This window comes from Astyanax mexicanus, chromosome 21, assembly GCF_023375975.1.
Source record: "Astyanax mexicanus isolate ESR-SI-001 chromosome 21, AstMex3_surface, whole genome shotgun sequence".
NCBI classification, from domain to species: Eukaryota; Metazoa; Chordata; class Actinopteri; order Characiformes; family Acestrorhamphidae; genus Astyanax; species Astyanax mexicanus.
Window position 1 is genome coordinate 42,382,845 of NC_064428.1, and position 25,458 is coordinate 42,408,302.

The 25,458-nt window shown below is 44.0% G+C and overlaps 1 protein-coding gene across 50 annotated transcripts in view; it reads right to left on the bottom strand.

The window, feature by feature from the left end:
- LOC103028009 (serine-rich adhesin for platelets) overlaps positions 1 to 25,458 on the bottom strand; it is a 55,612-nt gene that overhangs the window by 28,379 nt on the left and 1,775 nt on the right. For 2 of the 50 annotated variants that reach the window (XM_049469876.1, XM_049469874.1), the window contains exons 8-33: positions 25,262 to 25,438; positions 24,679 to 24,855; positions 24,388 to 24,593; positions 24,112 to 24,212; positions 23,906 to 24,024; positions 23,258 to 23,434; positions 22,960 to 23,165; positions 22,684 to 22,784; positions 22,478 to 22,596; positions 22,212 to 22,388; positions 18,576 to 18,752; positions 13,802 to 14,007; positions 10,473 to 10,573; positions 8,645 to 8,763; positions 5,024 to 5,119; positions 3,897 to 3,977; positions 3,599 to 3,804; positions 3,384 to 3,484; positions 3,173 to 3,300; positions 2,409 to 2,534; positions 2,024 to 2,217; positions 1,824 to 1,918; positions 1,554 to 1,684; positions 1,345 to 1,469; positions 472 to 589; positions 35 to 247 (exon numbers count right to left, since the gene is read on the bottom strand). In XM_049469876.1, coding sequence (XP_049325833.1) covers positions 35 to 247; positions 472 to 589; positions 1,345 to 1,469; positions 1,554 to 1,684; positions 1,824 to 1,918; positions 2,024 to 2,217; positions 2,409 to 2,534; positions 3,173 to 3,300; positions 3,384 to 3,484; positions 3,599 to 3,804; positions 3,897 to 3,977; positions 5,024 to 5,119; positions 8,645 to 8,763; positions 10,473 to 10,573; positions 13,802 to 14,007; positions 18,576 to 18,752; positions 22,212 to 22,388; positions 22,478 to 22,596; positions 22,684 to 22,784; positions 22,960 to 23,165; positions 23,258 to 23,434; positions 23,906 to 24,024; positions 24,112 to 24,212; positions 24,388 to 24,593; positions 24,679 to 24,855; positions 25,262 to 25,438 — 3,777 coding nt within the window. Of the gene's footprint in view, positions 1 to 34; positions 248 to 471; positions 590 to 1,344; positions 1,470 to 1,553; positions 1,685 to 1,823; positions 1,919 to 2,023; positions 2,218 to 2,408; positions 2,535 to 3,172; positions 3,301 to 3,383; positions 3,485 to 3,598; positions 3,805 to 3,896; positions 3,978 to 4,644; positions 4,851 to 5,023; positions 5,120 to 6,074; positions 6,281 to 6,365; positions 6,543 to 7,697; positions 7,904 to 7,995; positions 8,077 to 8,644; positions 8,764 to 8,850; positions 8,952 to 9,126; positions 9,333 to 9,417; positions 9,595 to 10,000; positions 10,178 to 10,472; positions 10,574 to 10,748; positions 10,955 to 11,046; positions 11,224 to 11,902; positions 12,004 to 12,178; positions 12,385 to 12,469; positions 12,647 to 13,801; positions 14,008 to 14,099; positions 14,277 to 15,231; positions 15,438 to 15,522; positions 15,700 to 16,577; positions 16,679 to 16,854; positions 17,061 to 17,152; positions 17,234 to 18,575; positions 18,753 to 19,630; positions 19,732 to 19,907; positions 20,114 to 20,205; positions 20,383 to 20,854; positions 20,974 to 21,060; positions 21,162 to 21,337; positions 21,544 to 21,709; positions 21,806 to 22,211; positions 22,389 to 22,477; positions 22,597 to 22,683; positions 22,785 to 22,959; positions 23,166 to 23,257; positions 23,435 to 23,905; positions 24,025 to 24,111; positions 24,213 to 24,387; positions 24,594 to 24,678; positions 24,856 to 25,261; positions 25,439 to 25,458 lie in introns of all 50 variants that reach the window. The other 48 variants (XM_049469881.1, XM_049469880.1, XM_049469890.1 and 45 more) reach the window with 48 other exon arrangements.

The following is a 25,458-nucleotide window of genomic DNA, read 5'->3' on the forward strand; positions in this document are numbered from 1 at the left end:
GTATCCAGGTGTTCTGTGTGCAGTGTACACTCACAGTGAATCCTGCACTAGTGATGCTCTTGATGAGGGCGTTGGCCTGACCCTGGTTCCAGCCTGTGACGGTGCTGAGTGTAGGCAGAGTGCTGTTAATCACAGTGGGGGTCAGAATGGATATCTGACCCTGTGTCAGACCAACGCTCTGGTTTCCAAGTGTCTGGATGGTGGAGGTGGATATAGTGGGGAAGTTTGTGACTAGTGCTGCTGAGACCTGAGGGGAAAGGAAGGAGGTGAATTAAAACAGGGACAAATCTAATTACTAATTACTAAAGTACTAATGTTGAAACATCAACTATGTTCACAGGGTCACAAATGAACACTAAGCACTTGATTAATTGATATTATGTTAACTACTATTTTGACACATATCAACTGTACACATAATATATTAGTTATTTTATCATTTAAAAAAATAATATATAAAATAGAAAGTACCTCCAGATCAACAGCACTGCAAAATGTATTAATGCTGTCCAGGATTGTTTTAAAGCTTTCAGCTCCACGAGACACAAACACAGGACCTGGAGCTCCACACAAGAGAACACCTGGCAAACTACACACAAACACAAAAAAATTAAGCCAAACAAAAAAATAAGGAAATATCAATGGTAGGAGGAGTAGTTTATGACAACACTGACAACATTATACTAGCAATAACTCTCCAGTCTCGCTCCAAGTTATGAAATATACAATCAAAGCAATGAGAGTAGAAATGTGTTAGGCTGATTAACAAATTGAAGAATAAGCATAAAAAATGCAAATAAAATGAGTGTTGGGAATGGGGATCTAGCCAAGTCTGTAGTGGTGCTGCTTGGGTATTAAGAAATATGACCTTGTTTAAAGGATTGTCAGAGGTACAGCTATAATGCTGAACGTGCTAGAATAAATTAGCAAAACCCTTCATGTACTAAGCAAAATGAATGTTAGTCACAGCCAACTGGGAAAAGCTTGGGCCTACAGCCAGATCTAAGCCTATTTTGGATACCAGAAAATGAAAAAAGGACTGTCTGAACATGAAAGATTTGTCCAAGTTAACAAACGTAAGATTTCATCTCTACAATATTAACAAATCACTGAATTCAGATTTCACATGCAGTTAAATATTACACAGTGTCACACCTGTTTTGGAAATGGGGATGTAGATGAGATCATGATCAACATATATGAACACACACTGGATGTACTACTGGAATAGCCAACCAAATGGATGCAGGATATGTGGCACTAGCCATATATTACCTGAGGGGGTTTAAGGCAGGGTTCTGGATGAATAACTGGGAGCTGTAGTGTTTAGTGTGTAGGTGTTACCTGAGGGGGTTTAAGGCAGGGTTCTGGATGAATAACTGGGAGCTGTAGTATTTGGTGACGTCGGCTGAAATTGCTGTGTTGTTAAACAGCTGGAGATTCTGAGGATTTTCCAGAAACACACCGATCTACAGAACACAATAAAACCTCAGTGTGTACAAATTACCTTAATTACTAACACAAATGTAGATAAGAGGGTGTGTGTTTGTTACCTTGCTGTCTGATACAAAGGACTGGAGGTCAGTGAGGGTGATGAAGGTGATGAAGAATCCAATGTTGTTAGAAAACCAGGCAGTGGAGTTCAGAAGGGGATCAGAGGAGTTATAACAGCGTGGAGATCCATCTACAAGATACAGATATGCTCACATACATAAACCACAGAAACACGTTTATATATAAACTTAATAAATGTGTAGAGACTCCAGAGTACAGATGAACATACAGAGGGAGAGATAGAAAGAGATAAATGTAGCTGTGCTTACCACTGCTGTTCAGATAAGACTTTATAGAGCTGTAGACATCAGCTGGGGTGAAATCAGTGCCTGAGAAATTATAGTTGCTCCCCAGAACTGAAACCCTGATCAGAATAATAATAATAATACTACGTTATTTTTAGATCACAGAAAGATGTAATTCTTAACAATGATAGAATGATTTAACACCACACCAAACACAGACTCACAGTTTCCTGTAGGACAGGCAGGAGGCGTTGCTGAGTTGAGTGGAGTTGATGAGCTGAGAGCTGAGGAAGGGCAGGTACCGACCCAGTCTGACATTAAACCACTGATCCACCTCATCCTGAGACGACGCACTGAGAGCACGAGACCAAACACATGCCAACGTCTGCCTGCCCACAGCTGCAGATACAACCGGCTCCTGCACAGAGATCCAGAGGGAGGAAAGAAGAGATAGAGAGAGGAATGGAGAGAACAGAGAGCTTTAAATATGGATTACTGCATTAAATACATCTGAAAGAGTCAAACTGAGGGAGAAACAGCAGGACTGAATGAAGGAAGAAGACTGAGAGTAAAAGTAGAGGGAGAAAGAGGGGATGAACACAGGTGTACCTTCTCCAGGTACTGGTTGGTCCTGTTGTAGTTGTTGAGGAACGTGCAGAGATCTGACCCGTTACCGACTGTGTTCGTCCCATTCAGAAACTGGCTCAGTTCTCCTGGAGAGATGGAGTCCAACAGCTACAGAACAGAGAGAAGAAACACAGTTACTATAGAGAGAGAGATAAACCAGCACTACTGGACTGACTGGGTTACTCATGAACTGGTCAGTAACAGTACTACTGGACTGACTGGGTTACTAATGGACTGGTCAGTAACAGTGCTACTGGTCTGACTGGGTTACTCATGGACTGGTCAGTAACTGTGCTACTGGTCTGACTGGGTTACTCATGGACTGGTCAGTAACAGTGCTACTGGACTGATGGGTTACTCATGGACTGGTCAGTAACAGTGCTACTGGACTGATGGGTTACTCATGGACTGGTCAGTAACAGTGCTACTGGACTGACTGGGTTACTCATGGACTGGTCAGTATCAGTGCTACTGGACTGACTGGGTTACTCATGGACTGGTCAGTAACAGTGCTACTGGACTGACTGGGTTACTCATGGACTGGTCAGTAACAGTGCTACTGGACTGACTGGGTTACTCATGGACTGGTCAGTAACAGTGCTACTGGTCTGACTGGGTTACTCATGGTCTGGTCAGTAACAGTGATACTGGATGGCTGTTGGCTGTATTAAAGACTGGATCTTTCACTGTGGTTCTGGCTGAATCTAAAACTTGCTTTTTCCTCTCAGGTTTAAAGTCAGCAGTACCTCTTTCTGTCGGTTGGCCGGGATGATGGACAGAACTCCACTCAAGTCAGGAAACCCAAAACTGAGGAAGAAGCTCTTGAGGAAGACAAAGAAGCTCCCGCCGCTATAGCAACTCAGACCATTCGGTTCTGTAGAGGAAAACATACTGTAACACAACACACTAACATACATGAAGATTATAGCAAATACATAATACATCAGAAACACACACCTTGACTGAACTTGTACAGAAGATAGTCTTGTACGAAATTGAATATTTGTCCAGACTGTAAGATTGATAGGCCAGTGTAAACATTATTAAACCCTTTAAGTCTGTAAAGGAATGAAAGTAAGAACGAATTAGAAAACACATAGAAGTAAGAAATAATAGACCATAAAACTGAATTTTAAGCACTACTGTGTAGTGGATGTAGATCAGGAACCTACATTTCTCTGTAGGAGTCACAGCTGATGTTCCTGGGGATGACTGACAGGGTCTTTGGACCAATCTTAGGAAGGAAGAGGCGGAGATAGGTCTGGAACCACAGGGTAAAGTCCTGTGGACTGAAGGTCTGGAAGCGGGACACCAGCACCTCTAGGGTCATGTTCAGAATGATTTCTGACACAACTGGAGGAAGGCTAGTCATGTTTATCTGAAACAAACAGGATAATGGGTAAGATACCAGGCTGTTTTCATTGGATAAAGTACCCTTGTTACATTTCTGCAGATCATAGTAATCCTCACCTGTCCTGCAATCTGGTTGAATGTAGTGAAGAAGATATCCAGTTGGCTCTGATCTGAAGACATGAGCACACTGTTGAAGACCTCTCTAACCACAGACTCATTTCCCATCAGTCCTGAACCCGACTGCAGGATCAGCTCCGCCTTCTGTTCACCACTTAGTAAGTTTAACACTGACACCTACAGGAGAAAGAAGGGAAATTACCTGTTGAAGCCAAAACAGAGGACAAGTCATCAGAAGGTGCTGAGGTAAATGTAGAGTAACTCACTCCATTGAAGTCCTTCTTCAGACTGACAAAATCCGAAACTGAGCCAAAACTCCTGAATCGACCAAAGTTCTTCACCAGCCAATCAGAGTCACTGCTCACTGACTGCACACAGGACTGACCTGAAACACCAGAGTATGTTACACACTGTTAACTCATACATACGAACACAATAAAATATACAATTATACCCAGAAAAACAGCCCCACCTTGGCTGGACTGGTACACGAGGTAGTCCTTTGTGTAGCTGAAGACAGTCTTGGACTGCAGTGCAGAGAGATCACTGTACACATTATCAAACCCCTTCACTCTGCAAACCCAAACACACAGCAGAGAGTAAATAAATAAATGATCTATGATTCATTAATGGATGAGAGAGTGACTCAGTGGAAAGGAGGATGAATGAAGTAATGAATAAATGTGTTCCTGTGGAGAACACTGTGCATGTGAACACAGGTGTGAGTGGATGTAGATCAGGAACCTACATTTCTCTGTAGGAGTCACAGCTGATGTTCCTGGGGATGACTGACAGGGTCTTTGGACCAATCCCAGGAAGGAAGAGGGGCAAATAGAGCTGGAACCACAGGGTAAAGTCCTGTGGACTGAAGGTCTGGAAGCGGGTCAGCAGAGACTCCAGAGTCATGTTCAGGATGGTCTCTGATACCACTGGAGGAACGCTGGTCATGTTTATCTGAAACAAACAGGATTATGGGTAAGATACCAGGCTGTTTTCATTGGATAAAGTACCCTTGTTACATTTCTGCAGATCGTAGTAATCCTCACCTGTCCTGCAATCTGGTTGAATGTAGTAAAGAAGATATCCAGTTGGTTCTGATCTGAAGACATGAGCACACTGTTGAAGACCTCTCTAAGCACAGACTCATTTCCCATCAGTCCTGAACCCGACTGCAGGATCAGCTCCGCCTTCTGTTCACCGGTCAGCGAGTAGAGCACTTTCACCTACGGGACAGAGTGTGGATATCAGAAATTGTTCTGCAACAGAGCAGAGAGGTTTTATACAAAGCCAGGTCTGTCCAAACATTCTGAAATATTAAACCATTAGTGAGGATGGTGATGTGTAACTAACTCTGACACTGATTTATTGTAAACAAAAGCTTCCACAAAATCTCAACCAGTAGTACAAAACTCATGCTTTACTTTTTGAGGGGTTCTTTGAAATAAACACAGGGTGAAAAAAGTACATTAACCATCTAATATCTCCAGCTATTCTCCCGTGTAGGAACTCCTCCCACATATAGAACAACCCCTAAACCGTCACCATCAGCAGCCAGGAACATGATTTGGTAGTTCAGGGACAATGCAGAAATCTCCAAGGAACAGGAATGCCGTAAACTGCAAACTGCTAGAACATCAGTGAGGACAAGGGAGGACAAGACATCAGAAGGTGCTGAGGTAAATGTAGAGTAACTCACTCCATTGAAGTCTTTCTTCAGACTGATGAAATCAGAAATTGATCCAAACATCCAGAATCGACCAAAGTTCTTCACCAGCCAATCAGAGTCACTGCTCACTGACTGCACACAGGACTGACCTGAAACACCAGAGTATGTTACACACTGTTAACTCATACATATAAACACAATAAAATATACAATTATACCCAGAAAAACAGCCCCACCTTGGCTGGACTGGTACACGAGGTAGTCCTTTGTGTAGCTGAAGACAGTCTTGGACTGCAGTGCAGAGAGATCACTGTACACATTATCAAACCCCTTCACTCTGCAAACCCAAACACACAGCAGAGAGTAAATAAATAAATGATCTATGATTCATTAATGGATGAGAGAGTGACTCAGTGGAAAGGAGGATGAATGAACTAATGAATAAATGTGTTCCTGTGGAGAACACTGTGCATGTGAACACAGGTGTGAGTGGATGTAGATCAGGAACCTACATTTCTCTGTAGGAGTCACAGCTGATGTTCCTGGGGATGACTGACAGGGTCTTTGGACCAATCCCAGCAAGGAAGAGGCGGAGATAGGTCTGGAACCACAGGGTAAAGTTCTGTGGACTGAAGGTCTGGAAGCGGTACACCAGTGCCTCCAGGGTCATGTTCAGAATGGTCTCTGATACCACTGGAGGAATGCTGGTCACGTTCATCTGGAACAGAAAGGATTAGGAATTAACTTCTGGGAAAGACTTGGAATCTTGATACAGTCAAGAACATGATCACAGTGATCCTCACCTGTCCTGCAGTCTGGTTGAAGGTAGTAAAGAAGATATCCAGGTGGTTCTGTCCTGAAGTCATGAGCACACTGTTGAAGACCTTTCTAACCACAGACTCATTTCCCATCAGTCCTGAACCCGACTGCAGGATCAGCTGTGCCTTCTGTTCACCTGTCAGAATGTTTAATAGCGCCACCTACAGGACAACACAAGAAAATAAAGATGGTTTAAGTAGTTACAGTGACACTTTCCTCAGCTGGATTCTCTTGACCTACAGCAGCACCGGCTCTACTTTGAGCATCTCCCGGATAACTGGACCCATCACCCTATCTCTAAGGAAGAGTCCAGACAACCAGCAAAAGAAACTGATTTGTATTTGCAATCTCATTCTTTCGGTCACTACCCAAAGCTTGTGGCCATAGGTAAGGGTAGGAACATGGATCGACCAGAGTGCTTTGCCTTCCGGCTCAGCTCTCTCCTCCCTTGGATAAGGTACAGTACTTACAGCTGAAATATCTACAGTAGTAAAGTGAGAGAACATAGAATAATATAGCATATAGACTGTAATATAGAAAAACAGTGCAGACCACAGTGTTCCTCACCTCTTCTCCTTTCTGGATGAAGGTAGTAAAGAAGATGTCCAGTTGTTTCTGATCTGAGGACACGAGCACACTGTTGAAGACCTCTCTAACCACGGACACATTTCCCATCAGTCCTGAACCCGACTGCAGGATCAGCTCCGCCCTCTGTTCACCACTTAGTAAGTTTAACACTGACACCTACAGGAGAAAGAAGGGAAATTACCTGTTGAAGCCAAAACAGAGGACAAGTCATCAGAAGGTGCTGAGGTAAATGTAGAGTAACTCACTCCATTGAAGTCCTTCTTCAGACTGACAAAATCCGAAACTGAGCCAAAACTCCTGAATCGACCAAAGTTCTTCACCAGCCAATCAGAGTCACTGCTCACTGACTGCACACAGGACTGACCTGAAACACCAGAGTATGTTACACACTGTTAACTCATACATACGAACACAATAAAATATACAAATATACCCAGAAAAACAGCCCCACCTTGGCTGGACTGGTACACGAGGTAGTCCTTTGTGTAGCTGAAGACAGTCTTGGACTGCAGTGCAGAGAGATCACTGTACACATCATCAAACCCCTTCACTCTGCAAACCCAAACACACAGCAGAGAGTAAATAAATAAATGATCTAATGATTCATTAATGGATGAGAGAGTGACTCAGTGGAAAGGAGGATGAATGAAGTAATGAATAAATGTGTTCCTGTGGAGAACACTGTGCATGTGAACACAGGTGTGAGTGGATGTAGATCAGGAACCTACATTTCTCTGTAGGAGTCACAGCTGATGTTCCTGGGGATGACTGACAGGGTGTTTGGACCAATCCCAGGAAGGAAGAGGGGCAAATAGAGCTGGAACCACAGGGTAAAGTCCTGTGGACTGAAGGTCTGGAAGCGGGTCAGCAGAGACTCCAGAGTCATGTTCAGGATGGTCTCTGATACCACTGGAGGAACGCTGGTCATGTTTATCTGAAACAAACAGGATTATGGGTAAGATACCAGGCTGTTTTCATTGGATAAAGTACCCTTGTTACATTTCTGCAGATCATAGTAATCCTCACCTGTCCTGCAATCTGGTTGAATGTAGTGAAGAAGATATCCAGTTGGCTCTGATCTGAAGACATGAGCACACTGTTGAAGACCTCTCTAAGCACAGACTCATTTCCCATCAGTCCTGAACCCGACTGCAGGATCAGCTCCGCCTTCTGTTCACCGGTCAGCGAGTAGAGCACTTTCACCTACAGGACAGAGTGTGGATATCAGAAATTGTTCTGCAACAGAGCAGAAAGGTTTTATACAAAGCCAGGTCTGTCCAAAAATTCTGAAATATTAAACCATTAGTGAGGATGGTGATGTGTAACTAACTCTGACACTGATTTATTGTAAACAAAAGCTTCCACAAAATCTCAACCAGTAGTACAAAACTCATGCTTTACTTTTTGAGGGGTTCTTTGAAATAAACACAGGGTGAAAAAATACATTAACCATCTAATATCTCCAGTTAATCTCCCATGTAGGAACTCCTCCCACATATAGAACAACCCCTAAACCGTCACCATCAGCAGCCAGGAACATGATTTGGTAGTTCAGGGACAATGCAGAAATCTCCAAGGAACAGGAATGCCGTAAACTGCAAACTGCTAGAACATCAGTGAGGACAAGGGAGGACAAGTCATCAGAAGGTGCTGAGGTAAATGTAGAGTAACTCACTCCATTGAAGTCCTTCTTCAGACTGATGAAATCAGAAATTGATCCAAACATCCAGAATCGACCAAAGTTCTTCACCAGCCAATCAGAGTCACTGCTCACTGACTGCACACAAGACTGACCTGAAACACCAGAGTATGTTACACACTGTTAACTCATACATATAAACACAATAAAATATACAAATATACCCAGAAAAACAGCCCCACCTTGGCTGGACTGGTACACGAGGTAGTCCTTTGTGTAGCTGAAGACAGTCTTGGACTGCAGTGCAGAGAGATCACTGTACACATTATCAAACCCCTTCACTCTGCAAACCCAAACACACAGCAGAGAGTAAATAAATAAATGATCTATGATTCATTAATGGATGAGAGAGTGACTCAGTGGAAAGGAGGATGAATGAACTAATGAATAAATGTGTTCCTGTGGAGAACACTGTGCATGTGAACACAGGTGTGAGTGAATGTAGATCAGGAACCTACATTTCTCTGTAGGAGTCACAGCTGATGTTCCTGGGGATGACTGACAGGGTCTTTGGACCAATCCCAGCAAGGAAGAGGCGGAGATAGGTCTGGAACCACAGGGTAAAGTTCTGTGGACTGAAGGTCTGGAAGCGGTACACCAGTGCCTCCAGGGTCATGTTCAGAATGGTTTCTGACACCACTGGAGGAATGCTGGTCACGTTCATCTGGAACAGAAAGGATTAGGAATAAACTTCTGGGAAAGACTTGGAATCTTGATACAGTCAAGAACATGATCACAGTGATCCTCACCTGTCCTGCAGTCTGGTTGAATGTAGTGAAGAAGATATCCAGGTGGTTCTGTCCTGAAGTCATGAGCACACTGTTGAAGACCTTTCTAACCACAGACTCATTTCCCATCAGTCCTGAACCCGACTGCAGGATCAGCTGTGCCTTCTGTTCACCTGTCAGAATGTTTAATAGCGCCAACTACAGGACAACACAAGAAAATAAAGATGGTTTAAGTAGTTACAGTGACACTTTCCTCAGCTGGATTCTCTTGACCTACAGCAGCACCGGCTCTACTTTGAGCATCTCCCGGATAACTGGACCCATCACCCTATCTCTAAGGAAGAGTCCAGACAACCAGCAAAAGAAACTGATTTGTATTTGCAATCTCATTCTTTCGGTCACTACCCAAAGCTTGTGGCCATAGGTAAGGGTAGGAACATGGATCGACCAGAGTGCTTTGCCTTCCGGCTCAGCTCTCTCCTCCCTTGGATAAGGTACAGTACTTACAGCTGAAATATCTACAGTAGTAAAGTGAGAGAACATAGAATAATATAGCATATAGACTGTAATATAGAAAAACAGTGCAGACCACAGTGTTCCTCACCTCTTCTCCTTTCTGGATGAAGGTAGTAAAGAAGATGTCCAGTTGTTTCTGATCTGAGGACACGAGCACACTGTTGAAGACCTCTCTAACCACGGACACATTTCCCATCAGTCCTGAACCCGACTGCAGGATCAGCTCCGCCTTCTGTTCACCACTTAGTAAGTTTAACACTGCCACCTACAGGAGAAAGAAGGGAAATTACCTGTTGAAGCCAAAACAGAGGACAAGTCATCAGAAGGTGCTGAGGTAAATGTAGAGTAACTCACTCCATTGAAGTCCTTCTTCAGACTGACAAAATCCGAAACTGAGCCAAAACTCCTGAATCGACCAAAGTTCTTCACCAGCCAATCAGAGTCACTGCTCACTGACTGCACACAGGACTGACCTGAAACACCAGAGTATGTTACACACTGTTAACTCATACATACGAACACAATAAAATATACAATTATACCCAGAAAAACAGCCCCACCTTGGCTGGACTGGTACACGAGGTAGTCCTTTGTGTAGCTGAAGACAGTCTTGGACTGCAGTGCAGAGAGATCACTGTACACATTATCAAACCCCTTCACTCTGCAAACCCAAACACACAGCAGAGAGTAAATAAATAAATGATCTATGATTCATTAATGGATGAGAGAGTGACTCAGTGGAAAGGAGGATGAATGAAGTAATGAATAAATGTGTTCCTGTGGAGAACACTGTGCATGTGAACACAGGTGTGAGTGGATGTAGATCAGGAACCTACATTTCTCTGTAGGAGTCACAGCTGATGTTCCTGGGGATGACTGACAGGGTCTTTGGACCAATCCCAGGAAGGAAGAGGGGCAAATAGAGCTGGAACCACAGGGTAAAGTCCTGTGGACTGAAGGTCTGGAAGCGGGTCAGCAGAGACTCCAGAGTCATGTTCAGGATGGTCTCTGATACCACTGGAGGAACGCTGGTCATGTTTATCTGAAACAAACAGGATTATGGGTAAGATACCAGGCTGTTTTCATTGGATAAAGTACCCTTGTTACATTTCTGCAGATCGTAGTAATCCTCACCTGTCCTGCAATCTGGTTGAATGTAGTAAAGAAGATATCCAGTTGGTTCTGATCTGAAGACATGAGCACACTGTTGAAGACCTCTCTAAGCACAGACTCATTTCCCATCAGTCCTGAACCCGACTGCAGGATCAGCTCCGCCTTCTGTTCACCGGTCAGCGAGTAGAGCACTTTCACCTACGGGACAGAGTGTGGATATCAGAAATTGTTCTGCAACAGAGCAGAGAGGTTTTATACAAAGCCAGGTCTGTCCAAACATTCTGAAATATTAAACCATTAGTGAGGATGGTGATGTGTAACTAACTCTGACACTGATTTATTGTAAACAAAAGCTTCCACAAAATCTCAACCAGTAGTACAAAACTCATGCTTTACTTTTTGAGGGGTTCTTTGAAATAAACACAGGGTGAAAAAAGTACATTAACCATCTAATATCTCCAGCTATTCTCCCGTGTAGGAACTCCTCCCACATATAGAACAACCCCTAAACCGTCACCATCAGCAGCCAGGAACATGATTTGGTAGTTCAGGGACAATGCAGAAATCTCCAAGGAACAGGAATGCCGTAAACTGCAAACTGCTAGAACATCAGTGAGGACAAGGGAGGACAAGACATCAGAAGGTGCTGAGGTAAATGTAGAGTAACTCACTCCATTGAAGTCTTTCTTCAGACTGATGAAATCAGAAATTGATCCAAACATCCAGAATCGACCAAAGTTCTTCACCAGCCAATCAGAGTCACTGCTCACTGACTGCACACAGGACTGACCTGAAACACCAGAGTATGTTACACACTGTTAACTCATACATATAAACACAATAAAATATACAATTATACCCAGAAAAACAGCCCCACCTTGGCTGGACTGGTACACGAGGTAGTCCTTTGTGTAGCTGAAGACAGTCTTGGACTGCAGTGCAGAGAGATCACTGTACACATTATCAAACCCCTTCACTCTGCAAACCCAAACACACAGCAGAGAGTAAATAAATAAATGATCTATGATTCATTAATGGATGAGAGAGTGACTCAGTGGAAAGGAGGATGAATGAACTAATGAATAAATGTGTTCCTGTGGAGAACACTGTGCATGTGAACACAGGTGTGAGTGGATGTAGATCAGGAACCTACATTTCTCTGTAGGAGTCACAGCTGATGTTCCTGGGGATGACTGACAGGGTCTTTGGACCAATCCCAGCAAGGAAGAGGCGGAGATAGGTCTGGAACCACAGGGTAAAGTTCTGTGGACTGAAGGTCTGGAAGCGGTACACCAGTGCCTCCAGGGTCATGTTCAGAATGGTCTCTGATACCACTGGAGGAATGCTGGTCACGTTCATCTGGAACAGAAAGGATTAGGAATTAACTTCTGGGAAAGACTTGGAATCTTGATACAGTCAAGAACATGATCACAGTGATCCTCACCTGTCCTGCAGTCTGGTTGAAGGTAGTAAAGAAGATATCCAGGTGGTTCTGTCCTGAAGTCATGAGCACACTGTTGAAGACCTTTCTAACCACAGACTCATTTCCCATCAGTCCTGAACCCGACTGCAGGATCAGCTGTGCCTTCTGTTCACCTGTCAGAATGTTTAATAGCGCCACCTACAGGACAACACAAGAAAATAAAGATGGTTTAAGTAGTTACAGTGACACTTTCCTCAGCTGGATTCTCTTGACCTACAGCAGCACCGGCTCTACTTTGAGCATCTCCCGGATAACTGGACCCATCACCCTATCTCTAAGGAAGAGTCCAGACAACCAGCAAAAGAAACTGATTTGTATTTGTAATCTAATTCTTTCGGTCACTACCCAAAGCTTGTGGCCATAGGTAAGGGTAGGAACATGGATCGACCAGAGTGCTTTGCCTTCCGGCTCAGCTCTCTCCTCCCTTGGATAAGGTACAGTACTTACAGCTGAAATATCTACAGTAGTAAAGTGAGAGAACATAGAATAATATAGCATATAGACTGTAATATAGAAAAACAGTGCAGACCACAGTGTTCCTCACCTCTTCTCCTTTCTGGATGAAGGTAGTAAAGAAGATGTCCAGTTGTTTCTGATCTGAGGACACGAGCACACTGTTGAAGACCTCTCTAACCACGGACACATTTCCCATCAGTCCTGAACCCGACTGCAGGATCAGCTCCGCCCTCTGTTCACCACTTAGTAAGTTTAACACTGACACCTACAGGAGAAAGAAGGGAAATTACCTGTTGAAGCCAAAACAGAGGACAAGTCATCAGAAGGTGCTGAGGTAAATGTAGAGTAACTCACTCCATTGAAGTCCTTCTTCAGACTGACAAAATCCGAAACTGAGCCAAAACTCCTGAATCGACCAAAGTTCTTCACCAGCCAATCAGAGTCACTGCTCACTGACTGCACACAGGACTGACCTGAAACACCAGAGTATGTTACACACTGTTAACTCATACATACGAACACAATAAAATATACAAATATACCCAGAAAAACAGCCCCACCTTGGCTGGACTGGTACACGAGGTAGTCCTTTGTGTAGCTGAAGACAGTCTTGGACTGCAGTGCAGAGAGATCACTGTACACATCATCAAACCCCTTCACTCTGCAAACCCAAACACACAGCAGAGAGTAAATAAATAAATGATCTAATGATTCATTAATGGATAAGAGAGTGACTCAGTGGAAAGGAGGATGAATGAAGTAATGAATAAATGTGTTCCTGTGGAGAACACTGTGCATGTGAACACAGGTGTGAGTGGATGTAGATCAGGAACCTACATTTCTCTGTAGGAGTCACAGCTGATGTTCCTGGGGATGACTGACAGGGTCTTTGGACCAATCCCAGGAAGGAAGAGGGGCAAATAGAGCTGGAACCACAGGGTAAAGTCCTGTGGACTGAAGGTCTGGAAGCGGGTCAGCAGAGACTCCAGAGTCATGTTCAGGATGGTCTCTGATACCACTGGAGGAACGCTGGTCATGTTTATCTGAAACAAACAGGATTATGGGTAAGATACCAGGCTGTTTTCATTGGATAAAGTACCCTTGATACATTTCTGCAGATCGTAGTAATCCTCACCTGTCCTGCAATCTGGTTGAATGTAGTAAAGAAGATATCCAGTTGGTTCTGATCTGAAGACATGAGCACACTGTTGAAGACCTCTCTAACCACAGACTCATTTCCCATCAGTCCTGAACCCGACTGCAGGATCAGCTCCGCCTTCTGTTCACCGGTCAGCGAGTAGAGCACTTTCACCTACGGGACAGAGTGTGGATATCAGAAATTGTTCTGCAACAGAGCAGAGAGGTTTTATACAAAGCCAGGTCTGTCCAAACATTCTGAAATATTAAACCATTAGTGAGGATGGTGATGTGTAACTAACTCTGACACTGATTTATTGTAAACAAAAGCTTCCACAAAATCTCAACCAGTAGTACAAAACTCATGCTTTACTTTTTGAGGGGTTCTTTGAAATAAACACCGGGTGAAAAAAGTACATTAACCATCTAATATCTCCAGCTATTCTCCCGTGTAGGAACTCCTCCCACATATAGAACAACCCCTAAACCGTCACCATCAGCAGCCAGGAACATGATTTGGTAGTTCAGGGACAATGCAGAAATCTCCAAGGAACAGGAATGCCGTAAACTGCAAACTGCTAGAACATCAGTGAGGACAAGGGAGGACAAGACATCAGAAGGTGCTGAGGTAAATGTAGAGTAACTCACTCCATTGAAGTCTTTCTTCAGACTGATGAAATCAGAAATTGATCCAAACATCCAGAATCGACCAAAGTTCTTCACCAGCCAATCAGAGTCACTGCTCACTGACTGCACACAGGACTGACCTGAAACACCAGAGTATGTTACACACTGTTAACTCATACATATAAACACAATAAAATATACAATTATACCCAGAAAAACAGCCCCACCTTGGCTGGACTGGTACACGAGGTAGTCCTTTGTGTAGCTGAAGACAGTCTTGGACTGCAGTGCAGAGAGATCACTGTACACATTATCAAACCCCTTCACTCTGCAAACCCAAACACCCAGCAGAGAGTAAATAAATAAATGATCTATGATTCATTAATGGATGAGAGAGTGACTCAGTGGAAAGGAGGATGAATGAACTAATGAATAAATGTGTTCCTGTGGAGAACACTGTGCATGTGAACACAGGTGTGAGTGGATGTAGATCAGGAACCTACATTTCTCTGTAGGAGTCACAGCTGATGTTCCTGGGGATGACTGACAGGGTCTTTGGACCAATCCCAGCAAGGAAGAGGCGGAGATAGGTCTGGAACCACAGGGTAAAGTTCTGTGGACTGAAGGTCTGGAAGCGGTACACCAGTGCCTCCAGGGTCATGTTCAGAATGGTCTCTGATACCACTGGAGGAATGCTGGTCACGTTCATCTGGAACAGAAAGGATTAGGAATTAACTTCTGGGAAAGACTTGGAATCTTGATACAGTCAAGAACATGATCACAGTGATCCTCACCTGTCCTGCAGTCTGGTTGAAGGTAGTAAAGAAGATATCCAGGTGGTTCTGTCCTGAAGTCATGAGCACACTGTTGAAGACCTTTCTAACCACAGACTCATTTCCCATCAGTCCTGAACCCGACTGCAGGATCAGCTGTGCCTTCTGTTCACCTGTCAGAATGTTTAATAGCGCCACCTACAGGACAACACAAGAAAATAAAGATGGTTTAAGTAGTTACAGTGACACTTTCCTCAGCTGGATTCTCTTGACCTACAGCAGCACCGGCTCTACTTTGAGCATCTCCCGGATAACTGGACCCATCACCCTATCTCTAAGGAAGAGTCCAGACAACCAGCAAAAGAAACTGATTTGTATTTGCAATCTCATTCTTTCGGTCACTACCCAAAGCTTGTGGCCATAGGTAAGGGTAGGAACATGGATCGACCAGAGTGCTTTGCCTTCCGGCTCAGCTCTCTCCTCCCTTGGATAAGGTACAGTACTTACAGCTGAAATATCTACAGTAGTAAAGTGAGAGAACATAGAATAATATAGCATATAGACTGTAATATAGAAAAACAGTGCAGACCACAGTGTTCCTCACCTCTTCTCCTTTCTGGATGAAGGTAGTAAAGAAGATGTCCAGTTGTTTCTGATCTGAGGACACGAGCACACTGTTGAAGACCTCTCTAACCACGGACACATTTCCCATCAGTCCTGAACCCGACTGCAGGATCAGCTCCGCCCTCTGTTCACCACTTAGTAAGTTTAACACTGACACCTACAGGAGAAAGAAGGGAAATTACCTGTTGAAGCCAAAACAGAGGACAAGTCATCAGAAGGTGCTGAGGTAAATGTAGAGTAACTCACTCCATTGAAGTCCTTCTTCAGACTGACAAAATCCGAAACTGAGCCAAAACTCCTGAATCGACCAAAGTTCTTCACCAGCCAATCAGAGTCACTGCTCACTGACTGCACACAGGACTGACCTGAAACACCAGAGTATGTTACACACTGTTAACTCATACATACGAACACAATAAAATATACAAATATACCCAGAAAAACAGCCCCACCTTGGCTGGACTGGTACACGAGGTAGTCCTTTGTGTAGCTGAAGACAGTCTTGGACTGCAGTGCAGAGAGATCACTGTACACATCATCAAACCCCTTCACTCTGCAAACCCAAACACACAGCAGAGAGTAAATAAATAAATGATCTAATGATTCATTAATGGATGAGAGAGTGACTCAGTGGAAAGGAGGATGAATGAACTAATGAATAAATGTGTTCCTGTGGAGAACACTGTGCATGTGAACACAGGTGTGAGTGGATGTAGATCAGGAACCTACATTTCTCTGTAGGAGTCACAGCTGATGTTCCTGGGGATGACTGACAGGGTGTTTGGACCAATCCCAGGAAGGAAGAGGGGCAAATAGAGCTGGAACCACAGGGTAAAGTCCTGTGGACTGAAGGTCTGGAAGCGGGTCAGCAGAGACTCCAGAGTCATGTTCAGGATGGTCTCTGATACCACTGGAGGAACGCTGGTCATGTTTATCTGAAACAAACAGGATTATGGGTAAGATACCAGGCTGTTTTCATTGGATAAAGTACCCTTGATACATTTCTGCAGATCGTAGTAATCCTCACCTGTCCTGCAATCTGGTTGAATGTAGTAAAGAAGATATCCAGTTGGTTCTGATCTGAAGACATGAGCACACTGTTGAAGACCTCTCTAAGCACAGACTCATTTCCCATCAGTCCTGAACCCGACTGCAGGATCAGCTCCGCCTTCTGTTCACCGGTCAGCGAGTAGAGCACTTTCACCTACGGGACAGAGTGTGGATATCAGAAATTGTTCTGCAACAGAGCAGAGAGGTTTTATACAAAGCCAGGTCTGTCCAAACATTCTGAAATATTAAACCATTAGTGAGGATGGTGATGTGTAACTAACTCTGACACTGATTTATTGTAAACAAAAGCTTCCACAAAATCTCAACCAGTAGTACAAAACTCATGCTTTACTTTTTGAGGGGTTCTTTGAAATAAACACCGGGTGAAAAAAGTACATTAACCATCTAATATCTCCAGCTATTCTCCCGTGTAGGAACTCCTCCCACATATAGAACAACCCCTAAACCGTCACCATCAGCAGCCAGGAACATGATTTGGTAGTTCAGGGACAATGCAGAAATCTCCAAGGAACAGGAATGCCGTAAACTGCAAACTGCTAGAACATCAGTGAGGACAAGGGAGGACAAGACATCAGAAGGTGCTGAGGTAAATGTAGAGTAACTCACTCCATTGAAGTCTTTCTTCAGACTGATGAAATCAGAAATTGATCCAAACATCCAGAATCGACCAAAGTTCTTCACCAGCCAATCAGAGTCACTGCTCACTGACTGCACACAGGACTGACCTGAAACACCAGAGTATGTTACACACTGTTAACTCATACATATAAACACAATAAAATATACAATTATACCCAGAAAAACAGCCCCACCTTGGCTGGACTGGTACACGAGGTAGTCCTTTGTGTAGCTGAAGACAGTCTTGGACTGCAGTGCAGAGAGATCACTGTACACATTATCAAACCCCTTCACTCTGCAAACCCAAACACCCAGCAGAGAGTAAATAAATAAATGATCTATGATTCATTAATGGATGAGAGAGTGACTCAGTGGAAAGGAGGATGAATGAACTAATGAATAAATGTGTTCCTGTGGAGAACACTGTGCATGTGAACACAGGTGTGAGTGGATGTAGATCAGGAACCTACATTTCTCTGTAGGAGTCACAGCTGATGTTCCTGGGGATGACTGACAGGGTCTTTGGACCAATCCCAGCAAGGAAGAGGCGGAGATAGGTCTGGAACCACAGGGTAAAGTTCTGTGGACTGAAGGTCTGGAAGCGGTACACCAGTGCCTCCAGGGTCATGTTCAGAATGGTCTCTGATACCACTGGAGGAATGCTGGTCACGTTCATCTGGAACAGAAAGGATTAGGAATTAACTTCTGGGAAAGACTTGGAATCTTGATACAGTCAAGAACATGATCACAGTGATCCTCACCTGTCCTGCAGTCTGGTTGAAGGTAGTAAAGAAGATATCCAGGTGGTTCTGTCCTGAAGTCATGAGCACACTGTTGAAGACCTTTCTAACCACAGACTCATTTCCCATCAGTCCTGAACCCGACTGCAGGATCAGCTGTGCCTTCTGTTCACCTGTCAGAATGTTTAATAGCGCCACCTACAGGACAACACAAGAAAATAAAGATGGTTTAAGTAGTTACAGTGACACTTTCCTCAGCTGGATTCTCTTGACCTACAGCAGCACCGGCTCTACTTTGAGCATCTCCCGGATAACTGGACCCATCACCCTATCTCTAAGGAAGAGTCCAGACAACCAGCAAAAGAAACTGATTTGTATTTGCAATCTCATTCTTTCGGTCACTACCCAAAGCTTGTGGCCATAGGTAAGGGTAGGAACATGGATCGACCAGAGTGCTTTGCCTTCCGGCTCAGCTCTCTCCTCCCTTGGATAAGGTACAGTACTTACAGCTGAAATATCTACAGTAGTAAAGTGAGAGAACATAGAATAATATAGCATATAGACTGTAATATAGAAAAACAGTGCAGACCACAGTGTTCCTCACCTCTTCTCCTTTCTGGATGAAGGTAGTAAAGAAGATGTCCAGTTGTTTCTGATCTGAGGACACGAGCACACTGTTGAAGACCTCTCTAACCACGGACACATTTCCCATCAGTCCTGAACCCGACTGCAGGATCAGCTCCGCCCTCTGTTCACCACTTAGTAAGTTTAACACTGACACCTACAGGAGAAAGAAGGGAAATTACCTGTTGAAGCCAAAACAGAGGACAAGTCATCAGAAGGTGCTGAGGTAAATGTAGAGTAACTCACTCCATTGAAGTCCTTCTTCAGACTGACAAAATCCGAAACTGAGCCAAAACTCCTGAATCGACCAAAGTTCTTCACCAGCCAATCAGAGTCACTGCTCACTGACTGCACACAGGACTGACCTGAAACACCAGAGTATGTTACACACTGTTAACTCATACATACGAACACAATAAAATATACAAATATACCCAGAAAAACAGCCCCACCTTGGCTGGACTGGTACACGAGGTAGTCCTTTGTGTAGCTGAAGACAGTCTTGGACTGCAGTGCAGAGAGATCACTGTACACATCATCAAACCCCTTCACTCTGCAAACCCAAACACACAGCAGAGAGTAAATAAATAAATGATCTAATGATTCATTAATGGATGAGAGAGTGACTCAGTGGAAAGGAGGATGAATGAACTAATGAATAAATGTGTTCCTGTGGAGAACACTGTGCATGTGAACACAGGTGTGAGTGGATGTAGATCAGGAACCTACATTTCTCTGTAGGAGTCACAGCTGATGTTCCTGGGGATGACTGACAGGGTGTTTGGACCAATCCCAGGAAGGAAGAGGGGCAAATAGAGCTGGAACCACAGGGTAAAGTCCTGTGGACTGAAGGTCTGGAAGCGGGTCAGCAGAGACTCCAGAGTCATGTTCAGGATGGTCTCTGATACCACTGGAGGAACGCTGGTCATGTTTATCTGAAACAAACAGGATTATGGGTAAGATACCAGGCTGTTTTCATTGGATAAAGTACCCTTGTTACATTTCTGCAGATCATAGTAATCCTCACCTGTCCTGCAATCTGGTTGAATGTAGTGAAGAAGATATCCAGTTGGCTCTGATCTGAAGACATGAGCACACTGTTGAAGACCTCTCTAACCACAGACTCATTTCCCATCAGTCCTGAACCCGACTGCAGGATCAGCTCCGCCTTCTGTTCACCGGTCAGCGAGTAGAGCACTTTCACCTACAGGACAGAGTGTGGATATCAGAAATTGTTCTGCAACAGAGCAGAAAGGTTTTATACAAAGCCAGGTCTGTCCAAAAATTCTGAAATATTAAACCATTAGTGAGGATGGTGATGTGTAACTAACTCTGACACTGATTTATTGTAAACAAAAGCTTCCACAAAATCTCAACCAGTAGTACAAAACTCATGCTTTACTTTTTGAGGGGTTCTTTGAAATAAACACAGGGTGAAAAAATACATTAACCATCTAATATCTCCAGTTAATCTCCCATGTAGGAACTCCTCCCACATATAGAACAACCCCTAAACCGTCACCATCAGCAGCCAGGAACATGATTTGGTAGTTCAGGGACAATGCAGAAATCTCCAAGGAACAGGAATGCCGTAAACTGCAAACTGCTAGAACATCAGTGAGGACAAGGGAGGACAAGTCATCAGAAGGTGCTGAGGTAAATGTAGAGTAACTCACTCCATTGAAGTCCTTCTTCAGACTGATGAAATCAGAAATTGATCCAAACATCCAGAATCGACCAAAGTTCTTCACCAGCCAATCAGAGTCACTGCTCACTGACTGCACACAAGACTGACCTGAAACACCAGAGTATGTTACACACTGTTAACTCATACATATAAACACAATAAAATATACAAATATACCCAGAAAAACAGCCCCACCTTGGCTGGACTGGTACACGAGGTAGTCCTTTGTGTAGCTGAAGACAGTCTTGGACTGCAGTGCAGAGAGATCACTGTACACATTATCAAACCCCTTCACTCTGCAAACCCAAACACACAGCAGAGAGTAAATAAATAAATGATCTAATGATTCATTAATGGATAAGAGAGTGACTCAGTGGAAAGGAGGATGAATGAACTAATGAATAAATGTGTTCCTGTGGAGAACACTGTGCATGTGAACACAGGTGTGAGTGGATGTAGATCAGGAACCTACATTTCTCTGTAGGAGTCACAGCTGATGTTCCTGGGGATGACTGACAGGGTCTTTGCACCAATCCCAGCAAGGAAGAGGCGGAGATAGGTCTGGAACCACAGGGTAAAGTCCTGTGGACTGAAGGTCTGGAAGCGGTACACCAGTGCCTCCAGGGTCATGTTCAGAATGGTCTCTGATACCACTGGAGGAACGCTGGTCACGTTCATCTGGAACAGAAAGGATTAGGAATTAACTTCTGGGAAAGACTTGGAATCTTGATACAGTCAAGAACATGATCACAGTGATCCTCACCTGTCCTGCAGTCTGGTTGAAGGTAGTAAAGAAGATATCCAGATGGTTCTGTCCTGAAGTCATGACCACACTGTTGAAGACCTTTCTAACCACAGACTCATTTACCATCAGTTCTGAACCCGACTGCAGGATCAGCTGTGCCTTCTGTTCACCTGTCAGAATGTTTAATAGCGCCACCTACAGGACAACACAAGAAAATAAAGATGGTTTAAGTAGTTACAGTGACACTTTCCTCAGCTGGATTCTCTTGACCTACAGCAGCACCGGCTCTACTTTGAGCATCTCCCGGATAACTGGACCCATCACCCTATCTCTAAGGAAGAGTCCAGACAACCAGCAAAAGAAACTGATTTGTATTTGCAATCTCATTCTTTCGGTCACTACCCAAAGCTTGTGGCCATAGGTAAGGGTAGGAACATGGATCGACCAGAGTGCTTTGCCTTCCGGCTCAGCTCTCTCCTCCCTTGGATAAGGTACAGTACTTACAGCTGAAATATCTACAGTAGTAAAGTGAGAGAACATAGAATAATATAGCATATAGACTGTAATACAGAAAAACAGTGCAGACCACAGTGTTCCTCACCTCTTCTCCTTTCTGGATGAAGGGAGTAAAGAAGATGTCCAGTTGTTCCTGATCTGAGGACACGAGCACACTGTTGAAGACCTCTCTAACCACGGACACATTTCCCATCAGTCCTGAACCCGACTGCAGGATCAGCTCCGCCTTCTGTTCACCACTTAGTAAGTTTAACACTGCCACCTACAGGAGAAAGAAGGGAAATTACCTGTTGAAGCCAAAACAGAGGACAAGTCATCAGAAGGTGCTGAGGTAAATGTAGAGTAACTCACTCCATTGAAGTCCTTCTTCAGACTGACAAAATCCGAAACTGAGCCAAAACTCCTGAATCGACCAAAGTTCTTCTCCAGCCAATCAGAGTCACTGCTCACTGACTGCACACAGGACTGACCTGAAACACCAGAGTATGTTACACACTGTTAACTCATACATATAAACACAATAAACTATACAAACATACCCAGAAAAACAGCCCCACCTTGGCTGGACTGGTACACGAGGTAGTCCTTTGTGTAGCTGAAGACAGTCTTGGACTGCAGTGCAGAGAGATCACTGTACACATTATCAAACCCCTTCACTCTGCAAACCCAAACACACAGCAGAGAGTAAATAAATAAAAGATCTATGATTCATTAATGGATGAGAGAGTGACTCAGTGGAAAGGAGGATGAATGAACTAATGAATAAATGTGTTCCTGTGGAGAACACTGTGCATGTGAACACAGGTGTGAGTGGATGTAGATCAGGAACCTACATTTCTCTGTAGGAGTCACAGCTGATGTTCCTGGGGATGACTGACAGGGTCTTTGGACCAATCCCAGGAAGGAAGAGGGGCAAATAGAGCTGGAACCACAGGGTAAAATCCTGTGGACTGAAGGTCTGGAAGCGGGTCAGCAGAGACTCCAGAGTCATGTTCAGGATGGTCTCTGATACCACTGGAGGAACGCTGGTCATGTTTATCTGAAACAAACAGGATTATGGGTAAGATACCAGGCTGTTTTCATTGGATAAAGTACCCTTGTTACATTTCTGCAGATCATAGTAATCCTCACCTGTCCTGCATTCTGGTTGAATGTAGTGAAGAAGATATCCAGTTGGTTCTGATCTGAAGACATGAGCACACTGTTGAAGACCTCTCTAACCACAGACTCATTTCCCATCAGTCCTGAACCCGACTGCAGGATCAGCTCCGCCTTCTGTTCACCGGTCAGCGAGTAGAGCACTTTCACCTACAGGACAGAGTGTGGATATCAGAAATTGTTCTGCAACAGAGCAGAAAGGTTTTATACAAAGCCAGGTCTGTCCAAAATTTTTGAAATATTAAACCATTAGTGAGGATGGTGATGTGTAACTAACTCTGACACTGATTTATTGTAAACAAAAGCTTCCACAAAATCTCAACCAGTAGTACAAAACTCATGCTTTACTTTTGAGGGGTTCTTTGAAATAAACACAGGGTGAAAAAATACATTAACCATCTAATATCTCCAGCTATTCTCCCGTGTAGGAACTCCTCCCACATATAGAACAACCCCTAAACCGTCACCATCAGCAGCCAGGAACATGATTTGGTAGTTCAGGGACAATGCAGAAATCTCCAAGGAACAGGAATGCCGTAAACTGCAAACTGCTAGAACATCAGTGAGGACAAGGGAGGACAAGTCATCAGAAGGTGCTGAGGTAAATGTAGAGTAACTCACTCCATTGAAGTCCTTCTTCAGACTGATGAAATCAGAAATTGATCCAAACATCCAGAATCGACCAAAGTTCTTCACCAGCCAATCAGAGTCACTGCTCACTGACTGCACACAGGACTGACCTGAAACACCAGAGTATGTTACATACTGTTAACTCATACATATAAACACAATAAAATATACAAATATGCCCAGAAAAACAGCCCCACCTTGGCTGGACTGGTACACGAGGTAGTCCTTTGTGTAGCTGAAGACAGTCTTGGACTGCAGTGCAGAGAGATCACTGTACACATTATCAAACCCCTTCACTCTGCAAACCCAAACACACAGCAGAGAGTAAATAAATAAATGATCTATGATTCATTAATGGATGAGAGAGTGACTCAGTGGAAAGGAGGATGAATGAAGTAATGAATAAATATGTTCCTGTGGAGAACACTGTGCATGTGAACACAGGTGTGAGTGGATGTAGATCAGGAACCTACATTTCTCTGTAGGAGTCACAGCTGATGTTCCTGGGGATGACTGACAGGGTCTTTGGACCAATCCCAGCAAGGAAGAGGCGGAGATAGGTCTGGAACCACAGGGTAAAGTTCTGTGGACTGAAGGTCTGGAAGCGGTACACCAGTGCCTCCAGGGTCATGTTCAGAATGGTTTCTGACACCACTGGAGGAATGCTGGTCACGTTTATCTGGAACAGAAAGGATTAGGAATTAACTTCTGGGAAAGACTTGGAATCTTGATACAGTCAAGAACATGATCACAGTGATCCTCACCTGTCCTGCAGTCTGGTTGAATGTAGTGAAGAAGATATCCAGGTGGTTCTGTCCTGAAGTCATGAGCACACTGTTGAAGACCTTTCTAACCACAGACTCATTTCCCATCAGTCCTGAACCCGACTGCAGGATCAGCTGTGCCTTCTGTTCACCTGTCAGAATGTTTAATAGCGCCACCTACAGGACAACACAAGAAAATAAAGATGGTTTAAGTAGTTACAGTGACACTTTCCTCAGCTGGATTCTCTTGACCTACAGCAGCACCAGCTCTACTTTGAGCATCTCCCGGATAACTGGACCCATCACCCTATCTCTAAGGAAGAGTCCAGACAACCAGCAAAAGAAACTGATTTGTATTTGCAATCTCATTCTTTCGGTCACTACCCAAAGCTTGTGGCCATAGGTAAGGGTAGGAACATGGATCGACCAGAGTGCTTTGCCTTCCGGCTCAGCTCTCTCCTCCCTTGGATAAGGTACAGTACTTACAGCTGAAATATCTACAGTAGTAAAGTGAGAGAACATAGAATAATATAGCATATAGACTGTAATGCAGAAAAACAGTGCAGACCACACTGTTCCTCACCTCTTCTCCTTTCTGGATGAAGGTAGTAAAGAAGATGTCCAGTTGTTTCTGATCTGAGGACACGAGCACACTGTTGAAGACCTCTCTAACCACGGAAACATTTCCCATCAGTCCTGAACCCGACTGCAGGATCAGCTCCGCCTTCTGTTCACCACTTAGTAAGTTTAACACTGCCACCTACAGGATAAAGAAGGGAA